Genomic DNA, 20,694 nt, shown 5'->3' with positions numbered 1-20,694 from the left:
TGGGAGTGTACAAACAACACTCAAATCAAAGCTGTATCCTCACAGGAGCTTGTTGGTAGTAGTGGTAATTGCCCGTTTGTTGATTTAACACACATCTGCATGCATAGGCTTGCAGCTGTTCACTGTCTCAGTAGTTGTGCTCTGTTCAGTCTCCAAAATCTACTAAGCCCTCATGGTTCAGCTGTGAATGAAGACTTTTTCCTTCTGCTCTCTCAGCTGCCATGCTGTAGAAATCAATAAGCAGCAAGTACTACAACATGCAAATAACCCTGCTAGGTGGGGATGAAACTTTTTTTTTTCCCCTACATTTCTGACAGAGAGGATTGATTGGCAATATTTTTCCTCTTAAAGATTGTGTCTTCCATATCTACAGAAAAACTACTGATCAAAAATCGGTTATGCTACTCAATGTTGTTACATGATGTGGTGAAGCCTACTGAAGACATTTACCACCACTGGAGCTCTCAAGTATGTCATTTTACATGCTGTGGGGCTACCCATTGAGTAGCAGACCAGACTATAATGGAATGGCCTGGGTTAGGACAACTTTTCCGCACCAGTATTGATTATCTTTCAACTCAGACAACTTTCTGGGTTATATATAATCAGAAGAAAGTGGTATTAATAACACACAGGAGTTGACAAATATCTAAAGTGTCCTTCCTAGTTAAGGAAAGTAAAGTGTCATGAAATGTATCGTCTAACTCCTGGGGGCTTCTCTTTAACTGGAATGCAGTTCGTACTTCCTAGTCTCAGTCAAATCCATGGATGCTCTCAAATCAAGACAGACTACCTAGCTGCTATATTTTTACCTGAAATTCTTCACGCCCCCATCATTGTTGGGCTTACCTTGCCTCCACTTCCCTTTGGTACCCTTTTCTCCAGGAGATGAACTGAAATCTGTTGCGCGTGCTTTACAGGAGAGACTGGCAGTGTGGGGCAGTGTCCTGTGTTATAATGATATTTGTGGCCTCTCCTGCCCTAGGTAGAGCAGCTTCTGCTAGGCCAAACAGAAATCAGGAGATATGAAAGAATGTGAAGTATTTTGAAACAAAGAATCGAGTGTGAATTAAGATTCTCATTTGAAATACTGAGAAGCAGATTGAGGGGAAGGCTGGGGCTAGAGGACAGGAGCATCTGTGCGAGGACAGGCTGAGAGAGCAGGGTCTGGAAAAGAGAAGGCTGAGGGGAGGCCTCATCAGTGTGTGTAAATACCCGAGGGGAGGGTGCCGAGGGGACGGCGCCGCTCTCTTTGCCACGGCTCCGGGCACAAACTGAAGCCCCGGGGCTTCCTGCTCAACGTGAGGGGGCGCCTCTGTACTGTGCGGGGACAGAGCGCCGGGACAGGCTGCCCGGACAGGCTGTGAGGTCTCCTTTAGAGTTATCCAAAACCCTCCCGGCTGCCCTCCTGTGCTCTCGGTGTCCCCGCTCAGCGGGCACCGGGGCGCTTCCAGGGCTCCCCGCGGGCTGAGGGCTGCCGCGGGAGGGGGCGCGGCCGGCAGCGCGACGGCGGCGCCTGACGGCCGGGCCGTAAAGGCGGGCGGGCGGCATGGGGAAGCGCGGCGGCGGCGGGCGGGCGGCGGCGGCGGCTCTGGGCCTGAGCAAGAGGCAGAAAAAGCACCTGAAGGACTTCGGGGAGGAGCACCCCTTCCACGACAAGTGAGTGGGGGCCCCGAGAGGCGAGGGGAAGCCCTGCGGTAGGCTGCCCTGCTTGGCAGATCGATGTTTAGCGCAGCAGGCGGGCTCCTGCCCTGGGTAGCTGTGCTGCACCAAGGGCCTTTAAAAAAAAACGCCGAGCAGGTTTGGTACCCGGGTCTGGGGGAGGCAGCAGCCAGAGGATGCGCCTGGTACGGCCCAACCGCGGCTGCTGCCTGCTGAATCTTCTCCTCCGGCTGAGCGGTCGCTCTCATCGCTGTGAACTTATTATCCTGAGCCAAACGTCAGCCTTGCCAGCTCTAGGGATCCCTCACGCTCTTGCCTAACTTTTATGATCCTTTAAAAGTTGTCCTACAGCCCTTCCTTTCAGGTAGCTCTGGCCTGGCCTTTCTCCTCTGAGAAGAGAGGAGCAAATTTCCTTCTGAGCCTCGCCAGGTACAGTTTTGTCTTGCAGGGTGTTCTTCACTTTACACGTAGCTTTTACAGTGTTTATACTCTTGTGGGTATGTATATAAACAGCCTTCTGTTTAAAGACGGATTCTGCTTTAAAATACTTCTCTTTTTGATCATTTGTACTCAGGCTTCATTTATAGGCCGTATCAGCTGAGAGAGAAACCTCTCAGGGTGAGCACTGAGTCTGTTTTCTTAGGGACAATGGCGTGACGTGTGATGGTTTTAAGCTTGCTCTTCTCTAAGACTCCTGTGATTCAATAATTTCTTCTCCCCCTCATCTGTTTTTATACTGTACATAGTAACATTGACAGAGTAAAATATTTCAATCTTTTTTTTTTTTTTTTTTTCTAGGGTTTCTGGAACACTAGAAGCAACTCAGATCTGTGAACTGGTAATATATTTTTGTTTCTTCCTCACTTTCATCTTTGTGCACTTCAGTGGAGTGAAGCACTGAGCATTTTGCATTGTTCAGGCTGATTCAGTTCTGTTTTAGAAAACCTGCTTCTTAGGAGGAAAAAATGAATGATTTTTGTGTATCTCTGAATTGTTCTCTGTAGTGTCAGACTGTGAAAACCATGAGACATCAGAAGAAGCAGGATATAATATTGCTGTTCTTGGCTGGTTCTGTTTTTTTTCACATTACTTAATCATGGTGAAAAGTAAACGATGTTGTAAGTTGTTATTATAATACTAATAAAGTTGGGGGTGCGTGAGTTAGGGGATGAGATGTTTTGTTCTCTGCTGAATGAAGAAATTTCATGTTCATTCGAGCAAATGTTCATGCTCGTTCCCCTTCTTCAAATTGCCAATGCTTTAGTTTTCTTTCAGTTAACCTCCTTTATTGTCAGATAAATTAAACACTTCAGAGTTTCAGTCTGGAAAAACAATGAGTTACACTGTCCACTTGTTTCCTTTAGCACTTACTGCATTAATGTTGTATATACTGAGTGCTCACCTTGGACTGAAAGAACCTAAAAAAGAAGCAAATGGTGCTTTGCTTGTACTCCTGGTTTCACTGTAATTGTGACTATAACCAGGCACGTTGTGGTTGGTTTGTTCAGGCCTGGGACAGAACTGGCTCTTAGAGTCTAGCTTGTTTGAAGCTTAGAGCTGAGCCAAACCTGACCAACTCCTCGGTGGATTTCTGTCAGCTGAAGGTTATTTCCCTTATTTCCTTGAAACCTGGAAGCATTTTCTGCTTGTATGCATGCCCTTCTACAATTTTTGTTGTGTGCATGGTTTTGCTCGGAAAATCCAGGGCCGGTTTGTCTGTGGAGAACAAATGTACTGACTCAGCTGGGCCTAAAAGAACCAAATTTTGAGATGCTCAGACTCAAATCAGTGCAGAATGAGGTACTAGGGCCTAGGTCTACCAAGATGCTTTCAAAATCTAAACGGAGGTGTCCAGAATAACTATTTATGTTGGTTGTTATGTTGGTATATGGAGGTTTTTGAGAAGTCCCACTGCATCTGCACAGGGATAGAATGGGAAGAGGAAAGTGTAGCATGGGATCTAGAGGTGAGGGTGTTCATGTGCTGCATAATAGTGTTACTGTTTTCACTTTTAGTCTGACAACTCTGATAAATCGAGTGCAGAAAGTGATTCGGAGATTGAGGTGGAACCTGTCCCTGTGTACCACAAGCTACTGGCTACCCTGAAGACCTCTCCTGAGTCTGAAAGCGAGGAAGAGGAAAGTGAATCGGAAGAGGCTGGCGAGAGCGAGGCAGAGTTGGGCAGCGAAGGCTCCCAGGAGCCCAAAGAAGCAGATGGCGTTGAAGCAGACGAGGATGAAGTACCAGCCCAGGAGGAAGGTAGGTTGCCTTTTCCCTTACTCTGGTAAACGTTGCTTCAGTAAGAAGGTTTGAGCAATGCCTGCTCTTAGCCAGGATCCTGCTTGCTGGCTGGGTGCTCTGCTGGTTGCTCCATTGCCTCTTGGTGGGTGGGAGCAGCAGCTGCCGGGGGGTTTTGCAGGGCGGGGGGTAGCTCTGCTCGTTTTCCGGCAGGCAGCCCGCTGCTTCTCCCTCAGATGTTGTTTGTGCGGCAGCACAGGGGAAATCCACATGGAGCAGCATACCAGGGGTTCTCACCCACTCACTGGGAGACGCAAGCTGTTCTCTCACACAGCATCTGGTTTGGCTGCTGCCACTGAGAGGAGAGAAAGGTTTGCCTCACAGTGGAGGAAAGTATATTTAAAATACAAGGAAACCTCCTCCCTTATGACAAGACAACCTCATTCATGAAGTCTGCAAAGAAATTCTGAGAGGAGTCAATTTTTCATTATTTTAAGTTGTTTTAGGTTATCAGAAACTAAAAGTTGTGTTTTCTGAATAGGTTATTCCTTATATTTTCCCTGGGGAAACATGTTTTGTATTATTTAATGTTTGGCATGCTAGCCAGCCAAAGGTTATTTCTTTTTTTCCAAAATGTAAAATACAAAGCCCATTTTTATCTTTTTGCATACAGTATTTGGAGAAAAACTTTTTCTCCAAGTGAACAACGTAGGCAGCCAGAGGTAGCAATCAATAATAACTTTCCCAGAAGATGATAACCTCTTCCTCTCTCTAACAAGTCACAGCTGAAGACACAGCAGAAGAGGCACTCGGCCAGGAGCAGGATGATGGTGCGGATGCCTCTTGTGACCTAAGCCATGGAGCAATCGAGGAGTTCACTGATGTGAAACATGAATCTGAATTTAGCTTGGAAACCAATTTCATGGAAGAGGAGAGTGGAGGTTGCGATGCGGACAAGAAAGAGAGCAATTCCTCACGAGCCTTTTCACAAGGTAAAACGTAGTGTACTTTGCTTAGTGAGCTGCCTCTTGAGGAGCATCTGTACCATGTAAATTACCAAATTCCTTAATGAGATGCTGTATAGCTTCTGAGTTCTCTGGCTGCGTGATTCATTGCATTGCCCACGTGTGAGCCCATTGCATAAGGGACACTTAAAGCTAATGCGGGCGTGTAGATGAACCACTTGTTTCCTGCAGCGCCTGTGGACAGGGATTTGTTTCTGCTGTGACTTGTAAAGCCTAAAATACCAGGAACTAGAAATGTGCGTGGAGGGGGTTGTCTTCTTCTAATGTGTTAGTGGTAGTTAAAAAAAAAAAAAATATGGTGCAATGTAAGGGGTCCTGCAGGCCTGCACTTGGAACGTATTCTTGGCACGGACGGTGCTGGAGGTGGTCACACAACTGACCAGTGAGAGGATCCTTCACAGCTGGGTGGAGTTAGAGGAGAGGAGCCGAGGCAGGTACAGTAATCTAGAAAACTGCTCAGGGCTCTTGGATTTTGAAGGTTGTGCAGAGCAGTCTGTGCGGTGTCTGCTGAGGGAGCCGCCCAGCGTCTCGGTGCCGCAGTGCGCCCATGGGTGAAGGCTGCGCCCTGGTGCTGGAGTCATCCCACCACGTGTAATACCAATAGCCGTGTGCACAGGTTTGTGATCTTTCAGTGATATGCCACACGCTGGCACTCGCAGAGCTCCTATTCATATTTCATGCTCTGTGGTTTTAATATCAGATGGCGTAGTTTGCGAGAGGGGAATATGTTTGTAGCATCCCTAGTGATGCTGGCTTGTCATCTTAGAGCAGCAGCTGACATTAGATCTGGGAGGCAGCCTAGCTGATACATGAAATGTGGGGAAGCATCAAAGGGCCATGTGATAGAAGAAAGAGCTCCTTCTTGTTACCATGAGAATATTACTTAGGCTGTTGGCGTTGCGTTTTAATGAGAACCACAGCTCTCCAACTGCATGCCAAGTATCCTAACAGCTTTATTCAACCTATAAATGATGCACTACTTTTCAGTGGGTTGCTGTAGCTCGGGAGTGGCTTTGTAATCTGTTACAGAAGATCTTATATGCCTAAGATACCAGAAAGTGAATGAATCTCTCCTCGGGTCCTGGGATGACTAGAATTTCTGAAAATGCTTTGTTGTCTTTCCTCCTCTTAATTTGACAACTTGGGGAATTGGTAGGACTTACTGAAGAGAGAGCACCTGCTACAATTAAATTATAGCCCTTCGATTGCATTGCTGGGAACATAGATTAGATGGCAGTGTGTCCTGATTAGCAAATGCCTTGACTTTTGCTGGATAACTTGGGCTAGATATCCTCTGGCAAGCACTAGTGTCCTCTAATTGCTCTTCCTCATGCAGTGAGTGCTACTGTGCTGCAAGCAGTATGTGGGGTTTGGTTTTCAAAATAAGCTTTGCATATTAATTGCTAATTGTGCATCCCTGAGTCTTTGCATATAATACGATGTTACAGTTTCCTGCCTCCCTCTGTTTTCTGAAAAGAAATGCTGATTAGATAAATTGTACTTTTGTTCACTTTTGGCAATTTTTGCCTTCCTTCACCCAGATCTCCTTCTCTTTATCTGCTTTATCAGTGTGTTCCTATCAGTGCCCGGAGATCACAGAATCACAGAACTTCTAGGTTGGAAGAGACCTCAAGGTCATCGAGTCCAACCTCTGACCTAACGCTAACAGTCCCCACTAAACCATTTCCCTAAGCTCTACATCTAAACGTCTTTTAAAGACCTCCAGGGATGGTGACTCCACCACTTCCCTGGGCAGCCTGTTCCAGTGCCTCACAACCCTTTCAGTGAAGAAGTTCTTCCTAACATCTAACCTAAAACTCCCCTGGCTCAACTTAAGCCCATTCCCCCTCATCCTGTCACCAGGCACGTGGGAGAACAGACCAACCCCCACCTCGCTACAGCCTCCCTTGAGGTACCTATAGAGAGCGATAAGGTCGCCCCTGAGCCTCCTCTTCTCCAGGCTGAACAAGCCCAGCTCCCTCAGCCGCTCCTCGTAGGACTTGTTCTCCAGGCCCCTCACCAGCTTCGTCGCCCTTCTCTGCACCCGCTCAAGCACCTCGATGTCCTTCTTGTAGCGAGGGGCCCAAAACTGAACACAGTACTCGAGGTGCGGCCTCACCAGAGCTGAGTACAGGGGGACGATCACCTCCCTAGCCCTGCTGGTCACACTGTTCCTGATACAAGCCAGGATGCCGTTGGCCTTCTTGGCCACCTGAGCACACTGCTGGCTCATATTCAGCCGACTATCCACCATTACTCCCAGGTCCTTCTCTGCCTGGCAGCTCTCCAACCATTCCTCTCCCAGCCTGTAGCTCTGCTTGGGGTTATTGCGCCCCAGCTGCAGGACCCGGCACTTGGCCTTGTTGAACTTCATGCAGTTGACCTCAGCCCATCGGTGCAGCCTATCCAGATCCTCCTGCAGAGCTTTCCTACCCTCAAGCAGATCGACACACGCACCTAACTTGGTGTCATCTGCGAACTTACTGAGGGTGCACTCGATGCCCTCGTCCAGATCATCGATGAAGGTATTAAAGAGGACCGGCCCCAGCACCGAGCCCTGGGGGACGCCACTAGTGACGTCCATGATGCAGAGCCCTCGGCAGTAAGCTCACTTGGGTCTTTGCTGTTGACAGCCTATTTCACCTGCAAGGAGCAGAAATGCTAACTGATGTTTATCAGTGTCAGAGCTTCAAGCAGAAAACTGCCAGTCTTTTCTACTACATATTGCTTTCCTGTCCAACATTTGTTTTGTGACTGAAAGTCCTAGCGCTTCCATAAGTGCTTCGTTTTCTTTCTCTGCTTCCCTCCCTTTTTTTTTTTTTTTTTTTTTTTTAGGCAATCTGTCAAATCTGTTCTCTGTGTTTTTGTAGAGAGAATTTGACATCCTTTTTCGCATCTCTGGTGCTTTGAAATAACTAGTTTTAGCTGTGGTGTTGGCCAGCACAGAAACTGTTCGTGTCATTTGCAAATCCGTTCTGAAACTTGATTCTGGTATTAGCTACAACAGTTCTCAGGACTCTTTGTTGTTGTTGTTACACATAGATCCATTTAAACAGCACATGGACAAAGAACTTGAAGAAAAAGAAGTAGAAAAAATGTCTACGCTTTCTAAAACTTCAAGTCAAATCAAGGTAACGTTGTCCTGTAGCAATTCAAAGCTCCAAAAGATGCTGAGATAAAAATAACGTATTGTATACAAGTGCAGTAGGTTCGTATTATTGTTGGCTCCGGAATTGTCAAGGTTTTGTCACTGCATTGTTGCTGAAGTGTTTTCTTCTTAGCTTAATGCTGAGCAAGAGTTGAAATGTAAAGTCTGCTGTTACATCAGTGCATGGTGACATGCCTGAAAAAAAGTTTTAGAGTTTAGTTTATAATCCTGAGATAAGAGGTGTGTGCTCGTGGCGCTGGGTGGGAACAGGACTGGTCTCTGCGTAGTAACAGGAGGATGCCAGAGACACGCTCTGCAACTGAATTTGTCAGGTGACCCTTTGCAGTCTTACAAGTAGTTGTGATGCCCCCTCATGTTTTTGTTCAAGACACTTGTATCTCCGTACACGTTCACAAGCAGGTAAAGGTGGGTTTTAACCCATTTGTTAATACTGGAAGTAATGTGTGAATTACAGTACCAGAAAAACACCTCAGTGCTTGAAGCAGAATACTGGTTTTCAAAATAGTCATTTTTAGACGAACCTTTGCTTCTTAACTTTTTCACATCTGATTTCGTTTTGGAGGGTTGCCCTGCATTCTGGTCAGCCATATGCTGGGTGACATTTGTTGGAAGAGATCCAACAGTCAGTCAGGGAGCAAGCTGTGACTTTTTGTAGTTGTTTTTGTTTTTTTTTTAAATATGGTGGCCAAAAATACCAGTGCCACCTAAAGCAATGTATGATACATCTTTACTTAATTGGGTGGAGCAACATTATGGAAACAGAATGGGACAACTTGTGTGGCAGGAGGCTTACAGTTTTCCCGATGCACTGAAAGGTTTCACCTTTCAAAAGCAGTGCACACCTCAGTGTGGCTGATCTGTAAACGTGGTTAAGCTCCAGGGCTGGCAGAAATGACATCCTTCTTCTTCCTCAGTTTTCTCATTGGCAAAATGAGGACAGTTGTAGCCACGTCACTGCAAAATACATCCAGGTCTAGTGAGTTCAAGTTTATTGTTATTTTCTGGGGTAAATACTAAGGAAAAGGTAGTTTCTCAAATTTCATGAACCTGATTAAACTATCAGTTGTGGTGGTGTACTTTTGTGCTTTTAGCTGTACCAAATTTCGTATATTTGGCTCTTCCTTTTATGTATCAATGTGTTATATATATATATATATATTTTTTCCTTCAGTGGCCGAGGCTGGGTCAGTTAACTTTTTCTTCCGCTTCGGAGAAAAATACAATATTAAAACCAGACAAAGAATTTGATGTGAAGCAGCTTCATCTTCATAAGCCTTTAGAATCCACATGGCCAAAAGTGAATAAGCAGTTCCTGTCGCCAACCACCAAACCAAGTGATCCCTCTTTTACCCCCTTACAAAGAGAGCTCCTCTCTATCATGAGTGCCTACAAGGACTTGTTCTATCCAGAAAGAAATGCTTTAACGAATGGAGAGGAAATCCGGCACGCGTACTGCTTGCACGCCTTGAACCATGTCCTGAAGGCGAATGCCCAGGTGCTCAGCAACAACGCCAAGAAGAGAGACCAGAAGCCAGGGACGGACAGCGATGACTACAGGGACCAGGGGCTCACCAGGCCTAAGGTAAGAGAGCTTCATAGACGTGATTCCCCTGCCCACCCTGGGTGCTTGGTCAGGCTGTGTAAACATCCTTCTGCCCTGTTACGTGACGGAATCCTAGGCATGTGCCTTTCTGCAGCCCTTGGCCATGCCTGGGAGTCATCTGCAGGGCAGATACCTTGGGAGAAGCAGCGAGCACAAGTTTCAGCCAGCCTGTTCCTGTGCCCGTTGCAGTCTACAGAGCTGGATTCAAAACCCAAAGAGGGGTTGGGAGAACAGAAAAATGTGTTTAACCATGCCCTGTAATCATACCCTCTGTGTGAGATGGAGGACCGCACTGCTCTGCTGGCCAGTCCGTGTCCACAAGCACGCTGTGTCCCAGCACATCCTCTCTCCTTGCTGCATGTCAGAATCTGGCTTGTTCTGCTTCCGTGTGGACCCATCTGGGCCTGCCTTTCCTCAGAGAAGCTAACTGGTGACATGCCATAAGGAAGTCACAAGCTAGGGGCCTCCTCCAGTGTAGATGTGTGTGCCTTGACTTAGGGCACAGGCCTATCTGTCAGATCAGGTTTTGTCACGTAGGCAGAGATGGTTGGTGATTGTACTGGGGAAGGGGGCTGAGGTTTTGTTTTGACTGTTGGGAAGCCCAGTGGGGGCAGATCCAAGTCAAAATCATTACATATTTTATGAGTTGTTCTGTTGTAACTGTTGATCTGTGCAGGTGCTGATGATAGTGCCCTTCCGGGAATGTGCTTTGAGAATTGTGCACATTCTCATCAGTCTTCTTGAAGTGAATGACAAAAGAAAAATAGATGTAAGTAATAAAAAGCGCTTCAAGGGAGAGTTTGGCTCTGACCCAGAAGAGAGGCCCCCCAATCTGAAAAGACCTGAAGATTATGAAGCTGTCTTCGCTGGCAACATTGATGACCATTTCAGAATTGGTAATGACCTACAGAACAGATGACTTTAGCTTGTAAAGCAGGGGGAGGTAATCTAACAAGTGTTTGCTAAATGTCTGGGAGCCATCAGGGCTGGTGGGACTTTAGATTCTGAGGTATTTATGCTGGTTTTTGTATCAGCAACTTGAATATTTCTGAAAATATTCTGTGCCTTACCACAAAAAAGGAAGAGAAAATGCAGAGGTAATGATTTTCACATAAAGTTCAGAGTCGCTTAAAATACACTGAGTGCTTTATTGTGGCAGGGTTGCCCACACCTCATTATAGAGGTGTGGGCAACCATCTTGATTTATGCAGCAAAATCTTTCATTTTATTAAAAAAAAAATCATCTCAAGTTAGCAGTTATTCACAATTTATCTATAAATCAGTAACAGTGGGAACAAAATTAAAGCTCAGTACTAAGCAAAGCAGTTCTCTGCTGTATTGCACATGGCCTTCATGAATGCAAAGGGATGGCCAGCAGGTAGGACTGTTGGACAAGCAGCAAATTTAAGACTATTTCGTAACGTAATGTCATGCTGTTGTAGTAACTCAGTGTGCAGGGAATTAGCTCAGTTCCTGGAGCTGCCACAGTGAGTAGGCAGTGTTTCTAACTTAGCTTGACAGATAAGAGGCTCTTGAAATTATTGCCCCTTGAAAGATAAATTGGCATCCCAAGAGATTTAACGATACAGTGGAAGATGCAAGAAAGACTGAGTGGGAACTACTTGCTTCCCCAGTGAATATCTATCTTGCTGAGAACATCTTACTTTTTGTAGCAAAATAATTTTCCTTTCAACCCTCTCCTGTACTACAGCCTGTTTGATCCACTTACTAGGTGTGAAGAAATGCTTGAAGAAACTTTCAGTGCTGTTACTTGCAGAAGCAAGTCAGAGAAGCAGCATAATTATTCTTTCTTAGTGTGCTTCACACCCTGTTACTTCAGTGCTAAGATGTAATTTAAATTGTGTTTGTTATGCCTTACTAAAACCCACCCTTTCACATCTTTAAACCAAAGATGACTTACAGTTGTTAAACTGTGTATGTGATGACATGTTTTGGGGGAAAGTGGTGCTTTCTTCCTGGAAATTCAACCAGTTGTGCCTTTTATTTCATTTTATCATCAGGTTAAAATAGATAGCAGGAGAGGTCCCTGGAATTCTTGAAAGCATCTTAAAGAGCCTTCAGCTGTAGCTGTGGTCGCTGTCATCACACAGATAGGGAGAGAAGCTGAAGAGACCCCTCTGCTGGGCAGCCTCTGGTTGAACCATTTGAACACGGTTCAGATCTGGATTTTAAGATCAGAAAACTGTATGTCGCCCAGTAGCTATGGCACAAGTAATAGACTCCTTTGATTCCTTCCTTTTCCCCTCTGTAGCACGAGAGGTGATGCATGAGCTAATCTGTCCTGCACACTGCAGCGTGCATCTTGAGAAGCCAGGTGCCTGGCAGTAGTGCAGCACTGTTGGTGCTTGCAGCCTCTGTAAGGTGCTAAGCCTTGTCCTTGGCATTTTAGTAGCAACTGAAGCGGTCCTGTGAATGAAAGCAGTCTATAGTCAAGAGGTCCACACTGAATCTTGCATGACAGATTAAGGTAACTCATTACAGCACGTAATGGCAGAGACTGAAGCCCAGAGATTAGGGTAAAGGGAACAGTTAATCATTTCTGCTTTTGTGTTCCTGAATCTTTTTAGCCTTCCCTTTTTTTTTTTTTTAACAGAAAATCAGGAGAAATGTGTTTCAGTTCAAAAATGTTGTTCAAGCTAAGAAAAATCTGGGGAAAAAAAAAACACAACTTCCAAAAGAGTTTGCAGAACTTCATGAAAATCTGCCGAAGGCTGTGGAATGGGGGTGGGGTGGATAAGCACATTTTCAGGAAAGAGTTTCAGCCAGATTGATTTGCCCAGCTCTAATCACTAGCATGTGCTAAGGGAGAAGGAACACAGGAGTTACTGTTACAGAGCCTTCGGGAAGAAAACGGTTGATAATTGACCTTGACTAAGAAAATGCTGTTTGCTGTCGGACAGGGGTTGCGATTCTGCAGAAGAGTATGAGATTGTATGCACCATTTTACTCATCGGACATCATCATTGCCTCTCCCCTGGGCATGAGGACTGTCATTGGCGCAGAGGGGGAGAAGAAGAGAGATTTCGATTTTCTGTCGTCGATAGAAATGCTCATAATTGATCAAGCAGATATTTATCTGATGCAAAATTGGGAACATGTTCTGGTGCGTTTTCCATAATTTTTTTCAGCTGCACTGTGTCTTGTTAGTCTGATTACAACTTATTTTTAACAATGAACAGTTTTACTTTTTTTTTTTCTAACTAGACACATATGCTTGTTCCTTTTCTCTCCTTCACCCTGCTGTTTATTTTTCTTACGCTATGAAAGATTTTCCTACAGCTTTTGGTAGTATTCAGTAATTGTTCTGAGTAAACCTTAGTATTTGGTGCTTTAGTGGTGTGTGTCATCAAAAGTTTTTTGCTTGTTGTTTTGGGGAGTTTTAATTGTCTTGCAGGATGCAATAATGATGATTCCTTTAATCACATCTGGGAGAAAGTCTGCCAGTTGTCTGACTGCCCGGTGTCTGTCAGACTGCAGCCGTGTGAGGAATTTGTGCAATCTATTTGAGGTTCCCCCAGAAAGCAATGGGTACTGGTGCTTGTCTCCGCTGACTGCAGAAATATTAACCAGTAGTCATGTCCTAAGTTAAGCAGTCTAAAGCTTTTCATGTATGGATAGCAAAAATATAGCTGTAGGATTGTGGTTAGTTTGTGCTAGTACCCATACGATATGGCTTTAGGTTAATAAAAGTTTTCAAGATTGAAAGGTTGAGGATTGTTTTTGTTTGTTTGTTTGTTTCACACGGAAACACCTTAGAGGTTTTTTGGCCTGACATTGCAACAGCGTGATGTTACTGTACGTTTGGAATGAGCCCAGAAGGCATCTTGCTTCCTGGTGAGGCCCAGGAGCCTACACGATGCTCACAGAATGTGTGCTGGAGCCTGTTCTCTCTTTTGCTTTTGAGTGCAGCTGCCTGCCATGCAGCAGCAGCAATACTGGTCCGAAGCATCATTTAGTGAGGCCAAATTGGGGTGAATTTCGTGGCTGGAACCCAGCCTGGTGCTGAATGCAGCAGGGACTGCAGTTGGGCTGCTTCTGGCTCAGAAACCGTGGGCCCATTGACGTTGGTACAAACAGACAGATCCATTAGATATGCCCTGTGGGAGAAGCAGCAAAGGCTGCTGTTACTGATGACTTAAGAGATGGCATTTCTAAGTTCTGTGGAATGAAATTTTTAAAGTACTCTTGATATGGTCAATAAACTCCAAACAGCTGTGTCTTGGGAGATCACTACTGTTAAATTCTGTGCTTTCTTGCTCATCCCTGCCCACTTTTTGCTGCAGTTAAGGCTCGTGCAGTCTGGGTGCAGTGATATCAGTCTGCAATGATGTGTTTCTGTCTCTGTGTAGCACCTGATGAAGCACATTAACCTGCTGCCTTTGGAATCCCATGGGGTAGACTTCTCCCGAGTGCGAATGCTGAGTCTCAACAACTGGTCGAAGTACTACCGTCAGACGCTGCTGTTCAGTGCTCTTCAAGATCCCCAGATTAACTCCATCTTCAACAAACACTGCTTCAATTATACAGGGCAGGTGAGTTCACAGATGAGCTCAAGACTTCTTTAGGCATAACGGAGGGGGAGTAGAAGAGGAAAACCCAATGTGTGGAAAAACTGTATTTTAGTTGTAAAAGTCTGTGTGCCAGTAATTCCATTATCAAAGTGTTTCAGTCTGAGTCTGCATGATGCTACATGACAATATCTAATGCTGTGCCAAAGCCATAAAAATACACTCTTCTTGCAGCAGTACTTGATCCTTTTGTTTCATGTTTGAAATTAGGTTTTATTTTTTCTTAATCTGATGCAGATTATCTTGTTCTATTGAATCTGTTGTCAAACCAAGGGTTCAACATCTTTTGTTTTTATGATTCCTGCTATGTCTGAAGCACAAGCAGCTATTTGAAAGAAAAAGTAAAAATCTGAGTTGTCCATCTCAAATTATTGAAAGGCAGGACATAAGCAGCTGTTGTGCATCTTTAGCAGCTTGGTTAAGTATATGTGAATGTATTTTGGTATTGGAGCTTTCTTAAAATCAGCCTTGTGCACTGCTCACAGATGTGAGATGCTAGCAGAAGGCTGGCTGGGGTGTGGCTGCATTGAGATGCTGCTTCCCTGAGCATCCTGCTTTGTTCCCACAGGTGGCTGTCCGCAACGTACCGCTCATTGGCTCCATTAGCCGTGTTGTGGTCCAGCTCCCTCATGTTTTTCGGAGGATAGAAGCTGAAAACTTAACTTCCGTGATAGATACAAGGTACTCTGTGTTCCAAACCGTTTTGCTGTGCCCTCATGACCACAACTTCAGATTTAGTTGAGCATATTGCTTCCTGCAGAGCGTAGGGCCAGGGGGATTTCTCAATAGAAATGTGCCTTCGTGGGCCTTCTGACATGGGCTGGACTCTGCACAGCTTTAAGGGAATGTGGAAGTTCTTGTCTAAGGCACTGGAGAATAAAACATTGGAAAGCAATACCGGTCTCTACCGTACCTGTACAGAGCTGATGAAGCTTTAGACCATTATCTTCTACAAGTGTAGATATCCTAAGTTTAAAGAAGGAAATACATAGTTAAAATGTTCAGTAGCCTGTTGTGTCTGATGGTATTCCTGTCTGAGGTTATATCAGCATTGGAAAACAGGTGTTAACTCTGATTAAAACACGCATGCTTTCTTAACTTAGGTTTCAGTTTTTCATCGACAAGGTTTTGCCCGAGTACCGCGATGCCATCATGTCACACACGCTCATTTATGTTCCGTCGTATTTTGACTACGTGCGTCTTCGAAATTACTTCAAGAAAGAGGACCTGAATTTTGCTCACATTTGTGAATACACTAAAAAGGGTGGCATCTGCAGAGCACGGCGCTTCTTTCTCGAGGGAGAGAAGCAGTTCTTACTGCTCACTGAGCGCTTCCACTTTTATAAAAGGTGAATTGGGAATTCCACTTTTACAAAAGAGGCCTGAGTCTTCCTGTGGGTTGCATGTGTACTGTTTTGGAAGTGTAGTGACCTTAGTCATAGATGGGCTGTAGTGCTTTTTGAACTTGTTTGATCTTCCTAAGGAGTTCTTTGAGTGATATGAGAGCTTCTCAGTTTACTTGAAAATTTTCTGCATGCTGCCATGGTCCCTTGCAGAGCTTCTAATGCTTTGGTATGCACAGGACTTTATTCAGTAAGGTGCGTGCTGCCAAGTTCCACTGATGTCGGGAGAGGATGATACATCGTGCAAAATGAGGTTCTCTGTGCCTTTTATTAGTGCTCATCTGAGCCACTGTAACTACAAAAAATTCTGGAAAAGGTTATGCAATTAGTTCAATAATTCAATATAGCAGGCTGAGGCCAAAGGAAAAATCTGCTGCATCCTGACTGGAGCTGGTCGGAAGTTCCTGATGGAACAGATTTTGCTATTAGCAGAAGATGTTTTGGCAAATATATTAAAAAAAAAAAAAAAAAAAAAAAAATCATGAGTGTCAGTGCGATCAGACTTTACTATGTTAGAATCTAAGCCAAAGAGGCTGAATACTGCAAAATTGGTAGTGGGCTGTACTTTAGAGGAAGTCACAGTGCCTGGCAGCATTAGACCTCCCTTAATTCCACACCCATGGCAAGTTTAGTCGTTAGTCTGTGATACAGGGTTTGCAGAGTTGAGCTGAAGTGCATTGAAGATAGTGGAAATTGGAGGAAGGGAGATGGGATTGGTAACATGCACACTTTGTACAAAATTCTGACAAAGTTACTTTACTTTTTTTTTTTTTTTCTCCTACAGGTATACAATAAAAGGTATTAGGAACCTCATTTTCTATGAGTTACCAACCTACTCCCACTTCTACAGTGAGATTTGCAATATGATGAAGGCCACAGACAGTGGAGTGGATGCTACGTGGACCTGTACTGTGCTGTACTCCAAGTATGATGCTCAGAAATTGGCTGCAGTGGTTGGCATAGATCGCACAGCTCAAATGCTCCAGTCCAAGAAAAATGTGCACCTCTTTGTTACAGGAGAAAATGATTAAGTGATACTGCAGGCAAGACAAATCAATGGACCTGGTTTTTACTCCTAATGCACTTTTTGATGTTGCATTTTAGAAATGTTTTAAATTTTTTAGTCCCTTTTACTAAGTTCTGCTGAAATTGTTCATGCAGTATGAAATTTTATGTTTCAGTTCTCTGTCCAACAAGAAACAAAGAATGTCATTCAAGGTTTTTTTCTGTATAAAAACAAAAATCAATCCAGAGTTATCACTATTCTTGTATAGAGGAAAACTCACTCTTCAGTAAAAATTGGTGGTGTGATAAATACCTTTGGATTGGATTGTTTCACTTAATTTTCTGGTGCAAACTCCTTCTTTTATCAAAGGCAACTTTTTCATTTAATGTAGGTAAAAAAACTGTGCCCAAGTATGAAGGCAGTCATTATTTTGTAAGCCTGGGTAAGAGAGGTGCAGGCAAAGCCTCTTCAGCACAAAGACACTGAATGAGAGCTGAACTTGCTGGGGTACAAGCTGAGGTTCTGTATTTTTTCCAGAGTGACCTAAATATTTATGTCTGCTATTTACAACCCTCCCTTCAGCACCCTGGCCTGTCAGTTTTACCAGATATTTTTTTATTTTTATTTTTTCTGAAGGAAAAATCAGAGTTGAATTTGTCAGGCAGAAAAGCCAAGCTAAGCCCCGTGACCACCAAAGCAGTCTTGTGGAGTACAAAACCCTGTGGTGCAGTTGCAAATACCTGTGTTCTCTCATCTCGCACCGTGGGTGGGTTTTGTTTTTTGTTTTCTTTTAGTCTGCTGCTCTTAACGGTTGCTTATGGAAGTGTCACGGTGCTGCTGCTTTTCTTCTACTTCTAGGAAGCTAAGTGTAATGTAAAAGGAGCTAAATGTAGAGAGATTGGGTTTTGTAAGCCTGTGTTAAGACTGTGGGAAGACTGTTCTGTAGAGGGGCAGGTGAGTCCTGTGCAAGCCCAAACGCAGAAGGAAAACATCCATGCTGAGATGAGACTTGAAGGAATTCTCGTCAAGGAGGCTTAAATAAGTATACTAGTGAAATAAACTCCGTCAGTGACTGCACAGGCATATTATTTTAGCCAATTTTTTATCGTATTTTTTATTCCTGTATTTCTCAGAGGCTGTGAACATAAGTAGTTAATTGACGTCCTGAAATCATTTAGCAGACACACCAACCCATGCAGTTTCTTGCTTTTCATTTGAAGTGATGGTTTCTGTTAACTTTAAGTACCTCTGCCATAGCACACAAGAGTTAAGAGCCAGCCAAAGCAGAGCTCCTGGGAACATCTGTCTGCTGTGGAGCAGAGACAGCCAGAGCAGCACTGAGGATGCTTCTTGTATGGCGTAGGCTTTATGTGGGAGAATTGTGGATGTGCATATAAAAGCAGGCACACAAAACAGGATTAAGGCATTTTCTTCCTACACCGGATGTGCTTAGCACAGATGAATAGCTGACCTCTGAGAAAGCTAAAGTGGGATAGCTACTTAGGGAGATAAAATGATGCAGTGCACCTACTGCTTAAAGAAACAGCAAGAGTATTGTTCCAGAGCCTACGCGAGGATTTTTCTGTTCTTGCTGAAGCTAATAGCAAAGTGCCTTGGTGGGCGTGGGGCCAAACTGTAGTTTGAGACTCATATTTTTTCTAGTGACTACCTGTTTTATTCCTAAAACAAGTGTACTTTGATATTGAGGTGTGTAGTCCAGCTGTGCATTTTTTTAAAATGTTGATTACCAATTACAATTCACTGATCTCCGAAGTAACATACAAATGCCTCTTTACTGTCTTCTTTCAGTGCCCCTAGATGCAATCACAGATTAGATACGTGATTGTCCTCAGAGTGCTCATGCTTGAGATTTTTCTGCGCTGACAATCCTACTGGCGTTAGCAGGGAGTCTTACAGGCTCGGGCTGCCTGGGAAGCAGCACCAGCAGATCAGACAGGTCTGGTGGTACAGGGGGCTCCTGTCTTGGCGATGATGTGGAGGAGTTTCCTCCCTACCCTTCTGCCATGATGTTCCCATGGCTCAGCTGTTAGTAGAGCAGTGGTGAACTGGGTGTAGGATTTGGTCTTACTTAAAACATCTCCTCTGCCCCCTTTTTATTTTATTTAAAATAATTCCGTGGTGCAGCTCACAGCAAGGCTCTGCAAAGTAGTTCATCCCAGAGTGGCTCCAAATACGGTGAGTTACCGTGAAAGGGCAAGCCCTGAGGTCAGAGTCTGGCCCCTCCTGGATGCGTGTTCACTGATAACCATGCTTCATTTGCTGGAATAGAGGATTGGCTCTAAATGAGGTGCTTAAGAGCTTGTCTTATAGCACATTTTCCTCATGACAACGTGGCTTTCAGAGAGGTGGCTTCTGAAACCCAATAGAACTGGTGATGGTGAGCCAGCCCCCGAGCCTCATTCATTACTGTGGACACTCGTAGTTTTAGAAATGGAGTACCTACATACTGGTTTCTTTTTTGTTTTTAATTATTCAAAGGTTAAATCTTTTTTTTAATTATTCAGTGCTTATTAAAGATTGACATACATAGAATAAGAAAAGATGCTATCAAATACAATATTTTACCTTTTTTTCTTCCTTGACAGCATGTAGTCTTAGCATTGCAAATTTTTCCAAGAATTCACCAATGTTGAGTAATTAATTCTCTTGAGGAAAGACAAATCTAAAACAAAATTTTGTTCATTTTGGCTTTGGCACTGTACTTCTAAGAGGGCGGTGATGTTTCTTAAAAACCCTCTTTAGTTGTGTTTCAAGAGAATCTCTGAGCACTGAAAACTAATTCTGAGTTCTTTTTATTCGTGAAATGCGTTGTATCACAATGTGAGAGTTGACTGGCATCAGGCAGAAGGCTTGCCAGATGCCAGCTGCTAATGCAGGAGTGCTGAAGCGTTAGCTAGCTCCTGGGAATTCAAACTCAAGAGTAAGAATATACTGGGATTAAGATGTTTAACAAGAACTTTTCAGCAGTTTCTGTCTCAAAAAAACCTAGTTGATGACCAAGAGAAAGGCATATCTACCTCTTCTCACAGGTAACCAGTGACAGGACCAGAGGGAATGGCCTCAAGTTGCGCCAGGGGAGATTCAGGTTGGCAATGAGGAGACATTTCTCCTCAGAGCAGTCAGGCACTGGGACGGGTTGCCCAGGGAGGTGGTGGAGTCACCGTCCCTGCAGGTGTTCAAGGAGAGGTTGGATGTGGTGCTTGGGGACATGGCTTAGTGGGTGACATTGGTGGTAGGGAGATGGTTGGACCAGATGACCTTGGAGGTCTCTTCCAACTGTAATGATTCTGTGATTTTAGGATTATTCTTTCAGTAGATGAGCTAATGTTATAATGGATCCCTTTTTCACTAACAAAACTTAATTAGGGTAATAGGTTTGCTATGTTTTGTTGCTCCCTTCAAAGATGACAAAAAGGCAATCTATTTTTTTTTTTTTTAATGAAAATGTGATCACAGGATAGGAGCCAGCCTTCTGCTCATGACTGTATTAATGCAGAGGAGGGAGGGAAAGGTGACTTAAGGATGCTGTCTGTGGAGTTGAGAAACTGTAAGGAGGCAGATTGTTAGCTTTGTAGCAGTCATTGGGAGACACGGGACAAATCATGTGAGATAGAAACTGGAGCATTCTTGTTAACAACAGGAGAATTAGCAATTACTTTACAGTTGTGCTGTCACACGCTGCCAGGGTTTCTGAGCTTTGTGTTAGTCATGCTCTTGTTGCCTCAGCGCCAGGAGTTCCTCTCCAGGGGATTTTTTATTTGGACTTGGTAGCCAAGTTTGGCTGAGGAAACAGCTTGTTTTGCAGGAGGGTTTTCAGAAAGCTCCTCCATGATAGAACATACGGTGGAGGTAAGAGGAGGCTGTGCAGAGAGATAGGGGTGTGGGAGCAGGTACAGGATAGCAATCCATCCCTGCCCCAGGCAGCAGCTCTCCTGCAGGGCAGAGGACTCCTCTCTTCACCATCTCTGTTACAGTGAA

The 20,694-nt window shown here is 44.4% G+C and overlaps 1 protein-coding gene across 1 annotated transcript; it reads left to right on the top strand.

Annotated features, from left to right (window-relative positions):
• Window positions 1-1,367: 1,367 nt before the first annotated feature.
• On the top strand, window positions 1,368-17,918 carry UTP25 (UTP25 small subunit processome component). Its single transcript, XM_082755630.1, has 12 exons — window positions 1,368-1,659; window positions 2,461-2,500; window positions 3,678-3,921; window positions 4,680-4,892; window positions 7,968-8,056; window positions 9,266-9,676; window positions 10,374-10,593; window positions 12,619-12,821; window positions 14,068-14,250; window positions 14,855-14,967; window positions 15,390-15,635; window positions 16,474-17,918. Exons 1-12 carry the CDS (start codon window positions 1,550-1,552, stop codon window positions 16,718-16,720), a joined length of 2,319 nt encoding a protein of 772 aa, XP_082611756.1. The 5' UTR covers window positions 1,368-1,549; the 3' UTR covers window positions 16,721-17,918.
• Window positions 17,919-20,694: the final 2,776 nt, after the last annotated feature.

This window comes from Aythya marila, assembly GCF_965140915.1.
Source record: "Aythya marila genome assembly, chromosome: 3".
NCBI lineage: Eukaryota > Metazoa > Chordata > Aves > Anseriformes > Anatidae > Aythya > Aythya marila.
The sequence above is the reverse complement of the archived record's forward strand: the minus strand, read 5'-3'. Positions and strand labels throughout refer to the sequence as shown.